Source organism: Fibroporia radiculosa, assembly GCF_000313525.1.
Source record: "Fibroporia radiculosa TFFH 294 genomic supercontigs, scaffold3721, whole genome shotgun sequence".
In the NCBI taxonomy this organism is placed as follows: Eukaryota; Fungi; Basidiomycota; class Agaricomycetes; order Polyporales; family Fibroporiaceae; genus Fibroporia; species Fibroporia radiculosa.
In genome coordinates, this window is record NW_012133392.1 from 210,101 (window position 1) to 226,900 (window position 16,800).

At 52.7% G+C, this 16,800-nt stretch overlaps 7 protein-coding genes across 7 annotated transcripts; 5 read left to right on the forward strand and 2 right to left on the reverse strand.

The window, feature by feature from the left end:
• Positions 1 to 363: 363 nt before the first annotated feature.
• FIBRA_05034 (uncharacterized protein) lies at positions 364 to 3,611 on the forward strand (the record flags this gene model as incomplete). Its single annotated transcript, XM_012326813.1, has 8 exons — positions 364 to 661; positions 714 to 844; positions 904 to 1,118; positions 1,173 to 1,311; positions 1,363 to 1,528; positions 2,114 to 2,536; positions 2,593 to 3,392; positions 3,450 to 3,611. 8 exons carry the CDS (start codon positions 364 to 366, stop codon positions 3,609 to 3,611), a joined length of 2,334 nt encoding a protein of 777 aa, XP_012182203.1.
• A 629-nt stretch (positions 3,612 to 4,240) lies between these two features.
• On the forward strand, positions 4,241 to 5,724 carry FIBRA_05035 (uncharacterized protein; the record flags this gene model as incomplete). Its single annotated transcript, XM_012326814.1, has 4 exons — positions 4,241 to 4,420; positions 4,481 to 4,714; positions 4,770 to 5,334; positions 5,393 to 5,724. The coding sequence occupies 4 exons, from the start codon at positions 4,241 to 4,243 to the stop codon at positions 5,722 to 5,724; spliced, it is 1,311 nt and encodes a 436-aa protein (XP_012182204.1).
• A 108-nt stretch (positions 5,725 to 5,832) lies between these two features.
• Positions 5,833 to 6,573, reverse strand: FIBRA_05036 (uncharacterized protein; the record flags this gene model as incomplete). Its single annotated transcript, XM_012326815.1, has 2 exons — positions 5,833 to 6,067; positions 6,125 to 6,573. 2 exons carry the CDS (start codon positions 6,571 to 6,573, stop codon positions 5,833 to 5,835), a joined length of 684 nt encoding a protein of 227 aa, XP_012182205.1.
• An 876-nt stretch (positions 6,574 to 7,449) lies between these two features.
• On the forward strand, positions 7,450 to 8,968 carry FIBRA_05037 (uncharacterized protein; the record flags this gene model as incomplete). Its single annotated transcript, XM_012326816.1, has 3 exons — positions 7,450 to 7,876; positions 8,574 to 8,599; positions 8,654 to 8,968. 3 exons carry the CDS (start codon positions 7,450 to 7,452, stop codon positions 8,966 to 8,968), a joined length of 768 nt encoding a protein of 255 aa, XP_012182206.1.
• A 280-nt stretch (positions 8,969 to 9,248) lies between these two features.
• FIBRA_05038 (uncharacterized protein) lies at positions 9,249 to 9,653 on the forward strand (the record flags this gene model as incomplete). The annotated part of the gene is made up of 4 exons (XM_012326817.1): positions 9,249 to 9,321; positions 9,381 to 9,425; positions 9,480 to 9,548; positions 9,604 to 9,653. 4 exons carry the CDS (start codon positions 9,249 to 9,251, stop codon positions 9,651 to 9,653), a joined length of 237 nt encoding a protein of 78 aa, XP_012182207.1.
• Positions 9,654 to 12,490: 2,837 nt separating this feature from the next.
• FIBRA_05039 (uncharacterized protein) lies at positions 12,491 to 13,144 on the forward strand (the record flags this gene model as incomplete). The annotated part of the gene is made up of 1 exon (XM_012326818.1): positions 12,491 to 13,144. The coding sequence occupies one exon, from the start codon at positions 12,491 to 12,493 to the stop codon at positions 13,142 to 13,144; it is 654 nt and encodes a 217-aa protein (XP_012182208.1).
• Positions 13,145 to 14,167: 1,023 nt separating this feature from the next.
• FIBRA_05040 (uncharacterized protein) lies at positions 14,168 to 16,497 on the reverse strand (the record flags this gene model as incomplete). The annotated part of the gene is made up of 13 exons (XM_012326819.1): positions 14,168 to 14,231; positions 14,291 to 14,429; positions 14,491 to 14,581; positions 14,639 to 14,733; positions 14,795 to 14,986; positions 15,042 to 15,154; positions 15,206 to 15,317; positions 15,382 to 15,445; positions 15,504 to 15,650; positions 15,704 to 15,795; positions 15,861 to 15,944; positions 16,004 to 16,176; positions 16,238 to 16,497. 13 exons carry the CDS (start codon positions 16,495 to 16,497, stop codon positions 14,168 to 14,170), a joined length of 1,626 nt encoding a protein of 541 aa, XP_012182209.1.
• Between the last annotated feature and the right edge of the window lie 303 nt (positions 16,498 to 16,800).

A 16,800-nucleotide genomic window follows, 5' to 3' on the forward strand; every position in this document is an offset into this window, starting at 1 on the left:
CTCGAAGCCAGCCGTTAGACTTAGACATGATGAAAGACTAAGAGCAGCCCGCGATGTTTCCCACTCTCTACTTAATTGCAATTGCCTTATTCAGATAGTCTGACACAATCACTTAGTGTAAGCATGCCCATTTCAGCGATTCGTTCGTCATCCACCGCAACGCTTGGTAAAGGCCTTTGTACGCTATTTCATCGTCACCATGCTATTACTCAGGACTCGGTACTATTGCCATCTACACTCGACCTGGCTGCCTTCAAGATACCTTCAGCCATCCTCTTTGTTTTCTCTATCATTTCAGCCGTTACCGTGCTTTTGCTCAGACCAATCCATCGAGTCGCGCCATCAAGCTCGCTTATACGCTTCATGTCGAACGGAATGAGTCCTTCACTGCCCAAGACCCAGGTAGAATGGCGTAAAGCGCTCGACGAGCTACCCTCCACTCCCAATGACATCCCGGCATTTTTTTTCGGCCATGGCTCGCCCATGCTGGCGTTCCCCGAGTCGGGTGTCCAGGAAAGCAATCCAATACTGAGCCATATGGGACCCAAAGGCCCGCTTGCGACATTCCTGAGAGATTTTGGACCTGCCCTGATGGAGAAATACAAGCCCAAGGGTATTGTTGTTTTCAGTGCTCATTGGGAGACAGTGGGGGAACGTGCCGGTATGCGTTCACGTTATTTCGAAGTTAAATTTACCATTGATATGGGTAACAGTCACTGATTATGGCGATTTAAACCCTTTACTAATGGATTATTTTGGTTTTCAACCTTCAATGTATGAATTGAAGTTTATTTCTCGAGGAGATTCAGCGTTGTCCCAGCGAGTTGTACAAATTTATAAAGAGGTATATATACTATCCTTTCGACTGCCCAGTAGCGTCTGATGAATGTCCGTTTCTGTTAGGCTGGCCATCAAGCTCGCACGACCTCCGTGAAGGAGGCACGGGGGCAAGATGGGAGAGGCTTCTCTGGACCTGGGCTTGACCATGGGGTTTTCATCCCATTTAGACTCATGTTTGGCAACGAGTTTTTGGACATACCTATTGTGCAAGTGTCAATTGACGGGTCACTAAATCCCGAAAAGAATTGGGAAATTGGTAAGGTGGTCGCTGCGCTGAGGTAGGTGTTATGATGTTCGTGCTGTGTCGAACATGAATAATGCTCGACGCACAGACAGGAAGGCATTTTGGTGTTATCGGGTGGTTTGATGATCCATAACTTGCGTGATTTGACATGCTTTTCAGAGGGAACCGCAGGGCCGGCTTTTCGTGACTTTGACAAGGCGGTTCTTGATGCCATCGCTGTAATGGACGTAGGTTGTCTAATTGCCCCTCCATGACGTTCCTGATCTAATGTTTTGTAGCCGGAGGCTAGAAAGGAAGCCTTGTACAATCTCACACGCCATGCAGGCTTCCGCGCGGCTCATCCTCGCGCGGAACATTTCGTTCCACTGTATGTCGCTGCTGGCGCTGGAGGAGAAAGAGTGAAGGTGTTATCCGCCATTTATGGCTCCCCTACTTTTGCGTTTGGTGTGTAACAAGATACGCCACTTGAATGCTGTTCATATGGATGCTAGTGTTTGGAGTTGATCCGCCGCGGGATTATCGACGCTGGTTGACAGCGCGCGCGACGTTCCAACGCGAATCTCGTCTACGCGATACACGTGACCGCATAGCTCCACGTGGCAGAAGCCCGAAGCAAATATTGAACCCCACGGTTACGAGGCGTACAACTATCTGTCTCTCGCTACTTTGCTGTACTTTACTGTCATATTCTTCCTTGCGCAGTGCGCAACTGCGTGACGATCCTTGCACGTAGCCTCCTGGCATCATCGCTCGGGCGGAGTCGTTTGCCGCTCACTTTCATCTTCCGAGAATCTGAGAGTCACAGCCCCCGCCACCCCGAATCCGTCGACTGAGTCCGCTTACACGACCGCTCACCGTCGGACTATATCACTCCGATGTATTGATTCAATTATACTGTCCTCGCCGTCCTAATCACTGTTTGAGGTGAGACTGCCTTCATGTGTGGTCTTTCCACGTCTGATAAGTTTCCTTGCAGCCGCCCATACTCCAGGCGAGCAGGCGTTGTTTGACCAATCACTTAATTCACAGTGACAATGGAACGTTCTGTATTACCTCCTTCCCGCTCTGCTTCTCTACCCATACCCCGCCCGAAGATTGGAACAGTAGCTTTGAGCTTCGTCGCTCCATCGTGCAATTCAGGCTTCGTAGGCGGCCCCATTACTCCTCCGCTATCTCCTGGAAATAGTGAAGACGGAGAACCAACAATTGTTATCGATACGGAACTTCGCTACAGTCGTGATAGTGATACCTACGCTCAAGGCAGACCAGATCGGACTGGCGGTCAATATAGTCAGGACGAGCTGGTAGAGAGATCCGAACAAGCTATGGATGTTGATCCAAGGCCGCCATCAAGCTCTCCTAGACCTCCGTTGAGGCATTTAGAAGACGAAGAGTGCCACCTTGAAAGGGGCACACTAAAGCTAACTGATTTTGAAGTGAAGGGTACTCTAGGTAAGTTTCCCCTTGGGAGCCTATTCGTTTCGCCATTCTTACGGCATTTACCACAGGGACAGGTACTTTCGGACGGGTCCTTCTTGTACGGCCGCGCAACCCATTAGCTCCCAACACACAAAACTGCTTCGCGCTGAAAATTCTTCGCAAGAGCGAGATTGTTCGGTTACGGCAGGTCGAACATGTCAACGCAGAGCGTTACATTCTGTCGCGCGTTTGCCATCCCTTCGTTGTTGATCTTTACGCGACATTCCAGGATAGCCTCAACATTTATATGCTGCTATCTTATGTTCCTGGCGGGGAGCTTTTCACGCACTTGCGCAGAGCGCGGCGCTTCACCCCAGACGTCACCCGGTTCTATCTTGCAACAATCATTCTCGCACTGAAATACCTTCATTCATTCAACATTATCTACCGAGACCTGAAGCCGGAAAATCTGCTGCTCGATTCCCGAGGCTACCTCCGCTTGACGGACTTTGGGTTCGCAAAAATCGTGGACGACCGTACTTGGACATTGTGTGGGACACCGGAATACTTGGCTCCCGAGATCATACAGTCAGACGGGCATGGAAAAGCTGCCGATTGGTGGGCTTGTGGAATTCTTTGTTATGAGATGGTAGTTGGGTATCCCCCCTTCTTCGATGAAACGGCATATGGGATATATGAAAAGATTCTCAAAGGCAAAATTCGATGGCCTTCGGAGATCGACCCATTGACAAAAGACATAATTCAGGCATTCCTGCATCCAGACCGTTCCAAGCGGCTGGGAAATCTCATCGGTGGCCCGCAAGATGTCCTGGAACATCCGTGGTTCCGTGGTGTTGATTGGGATGCATTGGAGCGGCGAGAAATTAGGGTAAGCCCTATCTCATCGGACTTCGCGTCCAGGATGAATATTGACAACATCTCTTAGGCCCCTATAATTCCTCATGTTACCTCACTGGATGATACTCGCCACTTCTCGCACCTGCCGCTTCCTCCGGCGGCAGAGATTCCTGGGTTAATCAAAGAGGAGGAGCCGCCTGCTCTTCAGCAACGGTTCGACCCTACTGCATATCAATTCATGGAATTCTAATTGGAAAACCTCCACTCCGGTTTTAGTCTTGGACGATTAGGGGATTCTTGAAGCTACTCTTGCTGCTGAATGCCCAGCGCATTGTTGCTTGGGGAATCATCTGATCGACACGCAGCAGCAATGAGTACAGTCATTTCATATTTCTCTTTTGAATGCGTTGGTCTTCGTTCACGCCGTGTCTCAAACTTCGCCTTGAACATCGCCAGATAGATCGATTTGTTCCAAATATGTATCAGAATTTCTGGCTTTGTAGTCATTCGGATAAACTTAATACTCGTGGTCAAATACCCTTTAGTTGTATCTGTCGTTGTCTCTCGCCTTGTGTAGTCGTTTCTTGAATTCTCGCGGTTTGCGTAGCTATTCTTCGTTCATGTATATCTACCTGGTTTCTCTGGACCATGGACTGTGGTGCACTCAGAGTCGTCCAATGGTCCTAGATTGTATCCAAATTGACTTCTCTTGTGTGCTCTGTATTTATTGACACTTTGTGCTGTTGTTTTCATGTCACTGAGGCAGTTTGCAAACTTTCTGCTGGATCAGAATGACGCCACAGTAGCCAAATACGCGCAAACTCGTAAGTACATCTTGATTAGGAAGTCGGAAGAAATTCTGCTTCTAGAGGTACAGTAATGGCTCGCAAACGAAAGAATCGCACACATCTCAAAGGTGGTGCAGCATCCAACCCTGGCACTGAGGAAGGGATTCCAAAAACATTCGTTGTCAAGCATGGCCAAGTTGGTTCCTCTCTTACCCAGCTTGTTAGGGACGTCCGCAAAGTTATGGAACCGAACACAGCTAGTCGGCTGAGGGTCAGCATTTTTGTTACTTTATATGATGAACCTCGTTCACTGACTTGTGCTGCAAGTAAGGAGCGGGCACGGAATAAGCTGAAGGATTTCTTCACTATGGCGCCCGCACTTGGGGTTACGCACCTACTGGCATTTACGCTGACAGACGTTGCGCCGTCTCTACGCCTAGTGCGTTTATCCGCAGGGCCGACTCTAAGTTTTCGCATTGAGAGGTACAGCTTAGTGAAAGATATCTTGTCCTCTTCTCGAAGAGCACGAAGTATCGGAAGTGTAGAGTATCTCAGCCCGCCCTTGGTGAGTTCGCAGTGCTGTAACGAACGCAATTTGCTAAAAGTAGAGTCCGGTTTAGCTTGTCCTTGCTTCCTTCCCTCAGCCATCACCAACTACACCACCACAGCTTCCACTTCTCATGAAAGCCTTTCAAACGCTGTTTCCCCCACTCTCTCCTCAGACGCTTTCGCTCTCGTCTGCACGCCGCGTGGTGCTTATCGCCTACAACAAAGATAGAGAGACTGTAGATTTTCGACATTACCTCATCACTGTGAAGCCATACGGCATATCCAAGCGTGTGCGGCGCGTTCTGGAGGGCGCATCTGCAAAAATGACTTCATCCAACACGTACCTCGATCTTGGTAACGAAAAAGACGTGGCTGACTTTTTCCTGCGTCGAAAGGGTGAACCGGGCCCTGATGGTAGTGATGGATATGAGTCTGCAGCATCATCCACATCCAGTGTCGCGGGCGATGATGCAGATACAGTGTCATTGGCAGACGACTACGTAGGGAGGAATAACAAGAAGGGCCAGAAGCGGGCTGTGAGATTGGATGAAATTGGGCCCAGGATGGAGCTCAGACTAATCAAAATTACGGAGGGGTTACCCGGCAAAGATGGGGGTGTAATCTTCCACGAATTTGGTATGCGGTGTTGATCATCTCTGATGTATATGACATGTGTCTAATGTCCTGTATACAGTCAAAAAGACGAAGGCGGAAGTCACGGCCCAAAAAGCCGAGCACGCTGCAAAAGAAAAACTGAGGAAACAGCGTAAAGAAGACCAAGAGCGCAATGTTCAGCGCAAGAAACAGCTGGCTGGGATGGGTGATTCGCATAGTGACTCGAAAAACGAAGATGGCGACGCTAACAGACCAGATGATGAGGAGTATGAGGACGAGGGCGTATGGGACGATGAAGAGTATGGCGATGACGAAAGTGACGACGATGAAGGAGCTAGTGATGGGGGAGAGAGCAGTGGCGAGGAGGTGAGACCGCCTCCGAAAAAAAGTAGAGTACGGGGAAAGCGATAGTTCATTCCGGTAGAGTGCTCACTTTCACCGCGGCTTGTATTTTTTTCGTCTATGACATTAGTCTTATGTACTGTAGGATATCAAAACCTGATGGGCCGAGCTAAGTCCTCACTGCGTGTGCTCTGGGCTGTTCCATGGCTTTCCAACCCATCGCTCCCACAACCGTTGTGCGCGCATCTTTACTCCATCCCAATTATCCAAGGCAGGACGAGCATCTAGATAAAAGGAGAGATTGTTCGCCGGAGAACCCGCACTATGACCAGTGTAAAAGTCGATAACATAACGAACGCGTATGCCACAGCGGTCAACGACCCAATCGTGGCGGTCGAATGGGGGCGAATATCTGCACGTCAAAGCCTCATGAAACGTTATGGACAAGAAGGGAAATAAGGGGGCGTACCCAAGTAGCGTCCGCCACCGCGCTTTTGGAGTCAATTCCTTTGGTCGTCCTTTAAAGCTCACAAGCTTAACACCACCACACTTGTCACCTCCTTGTCCGACCTCCCATTTCATAACTTCTGCCCAAGCACGCTCGTTAACGGCATTGTGAATCGGGACAATCACTTTCATGTCTGATGACTGGGGGTTGTGGTTTTTGCGTGCCATAGCAGCGTAGAACTGCGCCTGAGAGGGGTACACCCAATTACTTCCATCGAGCTTAGGGATCGAGGATATTTCGCGGTCCTGCGCGAGATGGTGCGAAGAGTCGGAGGCATTTGGAGGAACAGCTGTACTTGGGCCCAGGAGATTTGCCCATGTTGAGCGGGGCTTGTGGTCTACCGGACACGCAGCGCCAGATTGAGAGAGAGAGGCATGGTCGACTGGACACTTCTCTGAGCTGGTCGACATTGCACACGGCAAGCTTCAGAGGCGCGCGCTCGCCGGGGTCCACTGTGCGGTCTTCAAGAGCCGCTGGCCGACCCTCGCCCGACCCGTCCGGTTTCAAGCGACATCCCTCTCTTTAGGCGTCAACATTGTATTCCTGGATTTGTTTCCACAGCTAGCTATACAACATCTCCAAGTCAAGCGGTTCAACTAATTTCAATGTAAGCGTAGTCACTGACGCCGACCTGCGGATCGTATAAAACGTTGGACACAAGCCTGAGCCTACATAAAGTCCACGCAGCTTGTTTCAAGCTTGTTTCCTCTGTTCGAGCCGGCACTCGATAACGATGTGCCAGTGAGAGGGAACTTGAAGTCCAACTGCGACATTCAAGCACATTGGCAAGCTGATAACTCCTCAGGTCAGGCCGAATCCTCACGATCTTGCCCACACTTACTGACTGGCTACGTAGGGTCAGACCCTCGCAGACAGTTGAAGAGGAAAAGGATAGAATTACTGAGACGCTATAAATACGAAAAATCATCAATGTATTCAGGTTGGCAAGGCAGAACGGCTGTGCGAGATTCTTCTTCTCCGCTCTAATCGTGAAGACGTCAGATGTGTAGAAGCGCACAATATGTGGTTTTGTCGGGCTTTGGGTTCGTTGTCATCTCATGTCGTGCTCCAGAAGCCTCATGTCACTTGCCAGTGATTGATAATGTTGAAAAGCATCTACAGTGAGATAAGAGTCGACATTAAACGTACAACCAGAGAACCACCATGCCGGAAGATCAGAGTTCTATCCGTACATTATATACGTCCATCCGCAATAATTGAAAGAACACACAAGAAGTGGTCACCGATCTCACACACTATTTCGAATGGATGAATGCATCTGTCGGATGGTCCATCATGTAGCGATACAACGGTCGCCAATCGTTACACCTGTGCAGCATGCCCACACCACTGGCGCCGTGGAGGGTGTCGGTGTCGATTTCGTCGACTTCGAGGGTGGCGTCAGCCCTGCAGAGGGTGGACTGAACGAGATAGCGGAGACAGTGCTGGATGTGGTGCTCCATACTGCTACCGGTGACGAAGCCGACGCGTATGATGTCGAGACAATGCAGTTGGTGGATCATGCTAATCTGGAAAGTGCGATTTGCGGGGCCAACCTTGGAGAAGCCGTCGGTGGGAAAGAGTGTGCCCCACTCGTCGTCGTCGTGCAACAACCAGTGCGGCGCGCCATCCTCATGCACGTGCGCGATAGGTGGGAGATGGACGGCGAGCTGTGCGGGGAAGTCGTCGCCGATGTAGCCTGGGGCGGGAGCGGTGAGCACTACGAACAAAAGTGCGATGACACGGATACATACTATACTCTTTTAGTGCGGGGGGGCGAATCTGGCCGAGTCGCGAGAGGGTGAGGTAAGATACTGCGAAATTAAGAGCAGTGAATACTGCGAGGATGGCAGCGCAGGCAACGGGCCACATTGTGAACACTGCTAGCTGAACTAGCTGCCTCGGGGACAGGGGGAAAAGACCATGTAATAGCGCTGAAAAGGATGCGTGGGGCTGCTGCCGGGGCTGTAAATATCAAAGAAATAGGTCATCAGCATGAGGGCGCTGTGACCTGTTTTCGACAGTCGAGTACGAGACAGACCAGGGGATACTTCATTTTATGGCGATGAACCCGGCACCACTGACCGAAGATTGGGCCAAAAAGGCAATCTGGCTGCCTTGTATGGGCGGCGCCGGGCCGAGTGGCAGAGGAGAGAAACGGAGATTTTCCGCCGCCATCGCGCAGTCCAACACCGTCCCTTCTGCTAAGTATGGCCGCCCATCCACGATGGTCCAACGGGGCTATACATATGTTGCATCATTTCACGTACTGATGCTTCTGATATGAACTCACAAAACTACCCACTGTGCCAGACTACGTCCGGCTCACATTTTTTGCCATCTTCCATTCCCACTTTAGCGGCTGTACATCTTTAAGTCTTCGGCCCCCCCCCCTCACTGACCTCGGCAGCTGCTTTGAAAATCCGTGCTCCCGAGGTGAGCTCTCGCACATGCTTCGCCTCCTGTCCACTAAGCTCATATCGAGAAAAGATTCGCCGCTACACACAAAGACCCATCATGTCGAAATATGAGCTCCTCGGTCAGGATGAGTTCACGGCTGATACTCCCGTCGCGGAGAAACCGGTCGTTCACAAAGCACCCTCACGATTTCCGCTAGCTGCTTCACCACTTACCGTCATAATTATTCTTTCCCTCATCCTCGCGGCGAACATCGCCTGTTGGGTGTACACCACGAGGGAGGTGAACACCATAGTCAGAGCGCTGCATGCGGCCCACCTTGACCTCACGGACACGCGCGAATTGCCGCGTTCCCGCTCGGAGGGAGGGTTCTGGGAGTTGTATTGAGTACGAAGACGGCTAGGAAGCCGGTTGCTGTGCATCTGCCAAAAGGATTGCATATGATGATCATATCATACTGCAGCGCGTCGCCCACATACCAATCATACTTCCTGATGACCTGTTTTTTCACATGTGGTTCACACCCTGAACTTCTAAATACTATTTTTTGAAGCAAATCTCGACGCCTAGTGTATATATAATGATCTGTATCCGCAGTGCCATCGACAATTGTTCTGCTCTGTCGACACTCGAGTCCTCTCCCAGTCTTCAGCCTCACATCTCCACAATGCGTACCACATTTGTTCTTCTAATGCTGAGCGTCCTCGTTGCCGGGTTGCCGGCTCAAAGACGCAGTGAAGGTAGGCATGAGTCGTAGCAGGCATGTTCCAGGAAGGTACTAATAGTGATGCACCTGTAGACTCTGTAGCAATTCTCAAGCGTGCGCCAGAGGTCGAACGACGAGGTCAGTAATTTCTAGAGTACTAGTAAGGTTTACCAACTGCACACACCGATGTAGAGGGGGGCTTTATTCTGTCGAACGCGGTACACCCTGTGGCTGCAGCTCACATTGCTCCGGAGAGTAGAGGTGCGCGGTTCATCCGGCTCCTTGCAGTGCACCAGCTGATACGCATCTTCATAAGACGTCGCCGCAGTTCCGCGTAAGTGGTCCATCAAACTTGTGTCTGATTGAATATTGACAGTAAGTATATACATGGCATCCGGCGCCGTTCGTTCCCATTCTGCGCACGTTGTTATAGGTGGCACCGTCTAGCAGTCTGTGTTTGACGCCCATCATGGAAGCAGTAAGTCGCTGCAATCAAAATGTATCAAGCGCGCTTACCCTTCCTTCAGTTGCAGGCAACGTCAAAATTCCGTTGAATGCAGTGCACCCCAGCATGATTTAGGTTTAATAGAGGAGGGAAGCAGATGACTTATGCCACATGTACCCTTTGCGATACACGTTTGGAAATGGCATGAGTGTTTTTATGTCCACTAGCATTAACGCTGTATGCACACTGTTTGGTTCAAGAAAGTATGATGGTTGACCGTGAAATTGAGCACAATGCGCGAATTATTTTCGGTCGCCATCGGCTGGCCAAGTGTGCCGTTATCCGGGCAGAAAGATGTCGACGTGCCATATGGTACACGTTTGTAGGAGCCCACCGCGGAACAGGATCTAGAAAGTACCGTGCCAGCGCAGCCCGCTGCATAGTACATGAGATGGAAGGGGGACAGAGACACGGCCGCGACTGATTTTGCAAGTGCCTGATGCTCATCAAGAGATGACGGACGACACATAGTGTGATGTGAGGCTGGGCGCTGACTCGGAGCGCGGATGAACTTACTCCGAGCATCGAGCAGGACAGACGTGTGGTGGGCCTCTACCCGTGAACATTCGCCATGTATGGTATTGGCAACAGTGACAATCTCTTGCAGAGAGGACGGCATGCGGCCTTCAAGCGTCGGCTAATCCTCAATTTACTCCGTATTAAGCCAGAGTGAAAGCCAACAAAGATGGCTGGATGATTGAAAAGAGATTGATTCTTTTCGTGATGAACAGAAGGATAATCTTCATCATGCAAACATAGATTGCCCAGTCGTTTGAACGATGGATGAGATGAGGGTCAGCCACAAGGAGCGCTTCGTTGGCTGATGACAACTGTTTAGGCGCTCCGATCAGGCGTCTATCCTGATTTGAACGTTGAATCTACGTACTTTACTAATCTATTCCAATTCCAGGCTTCTAATCTTCACATTTACATGCTTGGGAAAAATGCAGTGGAGCGCGGTGGATCTGGCTGATGGTGGTTGCACGCACTGGCCAAACATAGTCATGGGCTGCCCGTCGGATTGTGGAGTCACAATTTGGGCCCGGGGACAGTAGCGGAGGAAATAAATGGTACAGCTTATGATGGCAGTAAGATGGGCATACAACTCGTTATTTGAACACCAGCCTTTTGTGTGAGGGATGAATATCCCGGGGGCCAAGAACCGACTCTTTGAGGACGACTCGGAAGGCAGGCACCAGAGTGTCACCAGAGCCACCGTGTTGCCGGCATCGGCCGCCTGTGCGTTTTCTCAACGCCCGGCACAGATTCAGTATTCAATGCTATCACGACTCTCGAGTTGCAAGTGCCGCCGCCGCCTGTCGTCCACCGTTCCGTCCTGTACAGCTCATGCTGAGTATTTTCTGATTGGAAATCCCCGTACATTGCCACTCCATCATCGTACCACCTTGCCAATGTCGCTTGGAGCGACTGACGGACAGACCATGGACTTTTCAAGTCGCTCTATCAGACGACTCTAGCGCAATCAGCTCCGGCTGTTGTGCGCGATGCTGTTCACCTCAACTGATACTCATGTCCCGGTAGAATGTACTAGTACCGGATTCTAGCGTGTGTAACGACCAGGCATAAAGAGTCTTTCTGGGGCAGCGTGGTTCTCGCATACTTGTCTCGATTTACAGGAGTCAAGTATTCCCTGGTCTAATGCTCATCATGACATCTGTCTGATCCACTGGCATCTCCGATGAGTGTATCGGTGATGTATATTTCCTACCATGAGGCGTATTGACTTCTACACTGAACAAAACGTTCTTGAATGTGCCATTACTGTCTGAGGCGACACGCCCTGTCAGTTCTCGGAGGGTGTAGCGAGAGTGTCTCTTCTTTGTAAGTCAAGCCATTCTGTGGGGAGATTATGCGGCTCCGACAACATCTTTCTGACCGTCTTCTGGGCAATGAGCCCATGAGAGCGGGTCAAATTCACGAGACCAAAATAGTATTTGAAAGATGTGTGCGCGGCTCCGCATCAACAACTTGCGCGGCCGCACCGAGGTCAGATACACTATTTGTCTACAAATGGAAGCTCATTTACCTCTGCGCGTTCTACAGCGTGCCAACAGGCTGAGGTCGATGAGGGGTTCGTCAAGGCGTCAACGAAATTCTGCCCGTGGGTCTCATTCGAGCGCGGTCGCCGCGGGAAGCTTTGTCATGCCGCCCAGTTGTTGTTTGTGCAGCCGTGGGCATTATATGGCATTTCTGGTCAAATATCAGACAGATATCGTCCTCGCTAGCGCTGCCTGGGGCTATGTGACGTGGATGGGCACACATATCTGTCCCGGCTGATTTCGGTGCCTGTAGAGTCAAAGGACTGTGTATATGCCTGCAAGGCGTCGTCAATCAACAGAAAAATCGGAGCGAGGGCCGTTGTCCGATGTGTTTGTCTGTTCCTTCGTCTCTGCACAAACTTATCCGCGCCTGCATCATGGGTATGTCGTGCTCGTGCTGCGAATCGCTCACCACTAGTGTCCATGGTACCTGCTGCACAGAGACTGAGAGCTCGTCGTGATCTGTTGTTTCATACGAGTTTGTACACGCAAACAGGCGATGGTTCAGCATACTTATATTCATTTGTCTAACAGTCCGTGTCTGCGAGTCGCTGGGCTACGATGTGAAGGGGACTCGCCGTGCCATGCTGTGAGCGAGTATTTCCGGGTGACAGCGCGCAAGCCTGCGATGACACGCAATGTACCAACGTTGGGCGGCGATCCCTTCCCCGAAGCACCTCCCGCCCTTCATAAGACCTGCTGCCCCGCTCTCTCCATCTTCTCTCCTTCCCCCAACATGCTCGCCAGCACTCTCCTTGCCATCTTCGCTGCCTGCCTGTTCTCCCTCCCCGTCTCCGCTCAGAGTGGCACCGCTTCCTCCCCCCTTCCCGTCCCCACCGCCGACATTGATCCCTGCGTCCTCTCCTGCATACAGATGGCAGCCACCTCCAACGGCTGCTCCAGTTTGTCCGTGCATTCTCTCATACTACTCTTCATCCGGCCACCGAACTGACTGGCTCCGATACCACTATATCCCATCAGCATGGATATCCCCTGCGTCTGCACCTCCTCCGGCGTCCTCTCCTCCGCGAGCAGCTGTCTTCAGACCAATTGTTCCGCGCAAGCGCAAGCGGCTGCTGAGGCCCTCAGGTCCTCCCAATGCGCCGCCGGTCCGTCTTTTCTTGCACCCTCTTTCCTCCTACACTAACCCGCATGATTCTACCAGCAAACGAGACTTCTTCAGCATCCACTACAGCCACCGGCGCAATGGTCGGAACAACTGGAACAAGCCCGTCGTCTTCCGCTCCTTCTATGAAGAGCACTACGACGTCGAGCAACGCGCATGTGGTTAACGCGAATGCACATGCGATAGTAGCCGCTATTGCCGTGGTCATCGGGGCAGGGCTGGTTCTGTGAGTGAAGCTGCGAAGAATTTGACGGCGAATCGAACTTGGACTAGGACTTGAGCTATCTTCCGGCTCTGAAACGGACCGTTGCGATATGATGTAATGTCCATTTCATGCTGTATTCTTCTTTTCCTTTCACCGTGACGCTGTCTATATACCTCGCTGTAGCAGTTCACTCGATTTTTGAGGTGGGTATCATTTGTAGACCGTGTCGAGCATCAGTCCAATTCTTTGTACTATAAGCCTACCCAGCCATAGATTGTATTCGTTCGCGTCTATTACCCATTTCAGCTGTTGTCTTCAGTTGTCAATCGCATCTTGTGCGTAGAATCATTTGCAGAGTTGACAATTGTCGAACTCGTATCCGTCGCCCCTTCAAACTAGTGTTTATACATTGACTATTGACCCTCGCTATTGACGGAGTCTCGGGGCGCTCATTGACCCATTTGACTTCATACCGGTCAAAGGGGTTAATATCTCAATATCTCAATCACTGACCCTAATCCCACTGCTTAAAACAGTGCAAGTTGGTTTGATTTGATACATTACATGTACTGTATTCTGCAATTTGTGCAACTCAGATTGAACAACTTGCGTGACAGTGCTCCCGAACACGCACCCAACATAGCCAACGAACAAACTGTATATATTTTCTATTATGCTACAGCGAATATGCTACGCAATCTAAACAAAGAGTGACAGGTATGGCAGGAGCATCGTGCGGACCAATGCACCAGACCTAGCATGAGTTTCGTCATGTCATAAAAAGCAGGGCGTGTTGGACACCCCACCACTGTTGAACCAGTGTCTCGGAGAGACATCGTCACGTCGAAGCGAGAAGAAAAAAGAGCGTCTTGATCAGTCGGAGAAACACAGAGTGTGGACGAGATGCGTTGAGGCAAAACGTCGTCGTCGTCGTCGTCCGTGTACGCAGCGCACGGGGGAGAGGTGGCTCACTCGGCGCGCAGGTCATTTGCGCGCGTACCGGCTCGCCGCCCGGATCCGCTCGCCGTACTTCCAGAAGAGATATGGACTACACGGCACCAGAAAGACGACGTCAGTGTCGGCTTCGACGGCAGGGAGACGACATACGCAGGGCACCCGATCGCGATCGCGATGACGGCCAGGACGGTATCGCCCTTACCGTACCCCAGTGCGTTGAACATTGCCGGCGCGAACAGCGGGAAGCCGAATCCCGCGCAGGAGCGCAGGAATGTCACCGCGGCGAGCGCTGTGCCGCAAACGTACTGTGAGTATGGGAGCTCGTGTGTCTCACCGACGCAGACACGTACCGGACGCCGCGTACAGCGTAAAGGTGTCGATGACGTAGGTCTGGATACACTGGAAATTTAGGATCATCCCTGCGCCTACGACGACGATGCCCTACGGAGAGTAGCGTCAGCGGCGGTCAAAGGACAGTGAGGATCTAGCACTGCTCACAATGTCGGGGCCGATCCAGTGGGTGTGTGCCTCTGCCGTCCAGCCGGTGATGAACAGCCCTATCGGCAGCAGGATGGTGCCCGGGATCATGGGCGCTGTTCGAGACATGAGTACTTAGCATCCAAAAGACAAATACTTTCAGCCAAAACTACACACGCAGCCGGAATTCAGGTCTCCCCACGCCTCCGTTCCTATCACACAGATATTTGTAGATCTTGTCAATCATACGGGCGTTGATCTGCGAGACGCCACTGAGGCCGATCCCTAGGGCGATGTAGTTCAGCCCGGAGATGCCGACGTCCTCGTGGTATATCCCTTCGAAGATCCCGCCGATGGTCGTGAGATACACTACACGAGCGAGCGCGTGAGCAAAGGGGGGGGAGCGCACGAAGACGAAACGCACAGTACAGGGTGCCGTACACAAAGGCCATGTATACTCCGAACAGTTGAATGATCGGTTCGCGGAAGAAAAGCTGGAATGGGCGCAAGAGGGATTTGGCGAAGATATGCTTCCAGCTAGAAGCGATCATCGGTGTCAATCCCCCAGGCAGCCACAACGGCACTCACTGTCTGTCCGCACTATCAAAAACGGTGACAACTTTCACTGACCGGCCTTTCTCTAGATCCATACTCCTCCGGACCCTCTCCGCCTTCTGCTCAAGGAGAATCGGGGCAAACGCTAGGAGAAGCAGAGCGATCCATGAGACACACGGCTACGGAGTACCACGCAGCGCGCCGCTCACTTTCTCGCATGAACAGAAGCCCCAAACACTGAATGAACGCGTCCACAATGCTCAGCGACCAGAACTAGAACGCCCGCCAGGTCAGTCTCATCGCGCCGCCTCGCTCCGCCGACAGCACTCACGATCCAGCGCCAGGTCGACAGCTGCGCGACCCACGCGCCGCATATAGGCCCAATCACGGGCCCGAGCAGCGGGGCGAGCGAGTACACCGCGATCGCCTGGCCGCGCTCCTCTGGCCGCCAGCAGTCGCCGAGGACGCCGCCGCCGATCTGCGCCAGCGATGAGACTCCAGCTACGGTCGAGACAGGCAGAGGCGACGTACGGACAAGGCGGCGCTGCCGCCGAGGCCCGCAAGGAAGCGGAACGCGACGAGCTGGCCGGTGCTCTGTGCAAATCCGCAGCCCGTGTTGAACGCTGGATGGCGCGGCGCGGCGGTCAGCGAGGGGAGGCACAGACGAGTGCGGCGCGCGGGGACGCACCGAAAAACCAGACGTTGGAGATCTGCACGACCTTCGCGCGGCCGTAGATCTCGCTGAGCGGGCCGAGCAGGAGCGGGCCAAAGGCTGCGGGGGAGGAGCGGTCAGCGAGCGCGCGCGCGCACAGAGCGGCGGGACCAACGGACCGTACGCGAGCACAAACACGGACGTCGCGAGCGCGAGGACGACGTCGTTCGTGATGGCGAACTCGGCCGCGAGCTGATCACTCGCGGGCGAGATCATCGCGGACGCGACGGGGCTGATGAACGAGAAGGCGGAGACGACGGCGGTGGCGGCCCATTTCTTCCTGAAGGACCAGCTGCGGGCGTATCAGATCCCGCACGGCGACGGAGGGGGACATCGTGCCACAGGCCACTCACTTCTTGGGGTTTGTAGGGTCGTCGGGGCCGTCCCAGTCGACTATATGCACTTGAGGGAACCCTGGCTCGCTAGCGGGGAACTCTGCGCCACCGGTATCGGTCGCGCTGCTTTTCGGGCGCTCGGCAGCGTCAGACAGGTCCACGGATTTGCCAATGTCAACTGGGGCAGAAGGCATTTTGGCGGGGAGCTGGGGCGCGTCGCCTTGAAGGGTAGGCGTTGGGGACGGAGAGGTAGGGACCGGCGGGGGGTTGGAGGACATTAAGGTGTGTATGCTGCACGATATTCTAGCTCAGGACTACGCTGTGTGACACATGAAGGAATGACGAGACAACAGAGGCAGAAATGAAAAATGAGTATTCTAGAGGGCGGAGGGGGACATGGGAGGGGAGCGCAGGACGCGTCCGGGGCAGATGGGGACGGCGGACAGAGGACGCATGGGTTAAATGGATCCGAGAGCGGGGCAGGGTGGCGCACATGAGTCAGATGGATACGACGCGGCAGCGAGCACCGTGAAGAGCAGGGCGCGGCGAGCGAGTCGAGACCCGCGGCCGGCGGCGGGGGT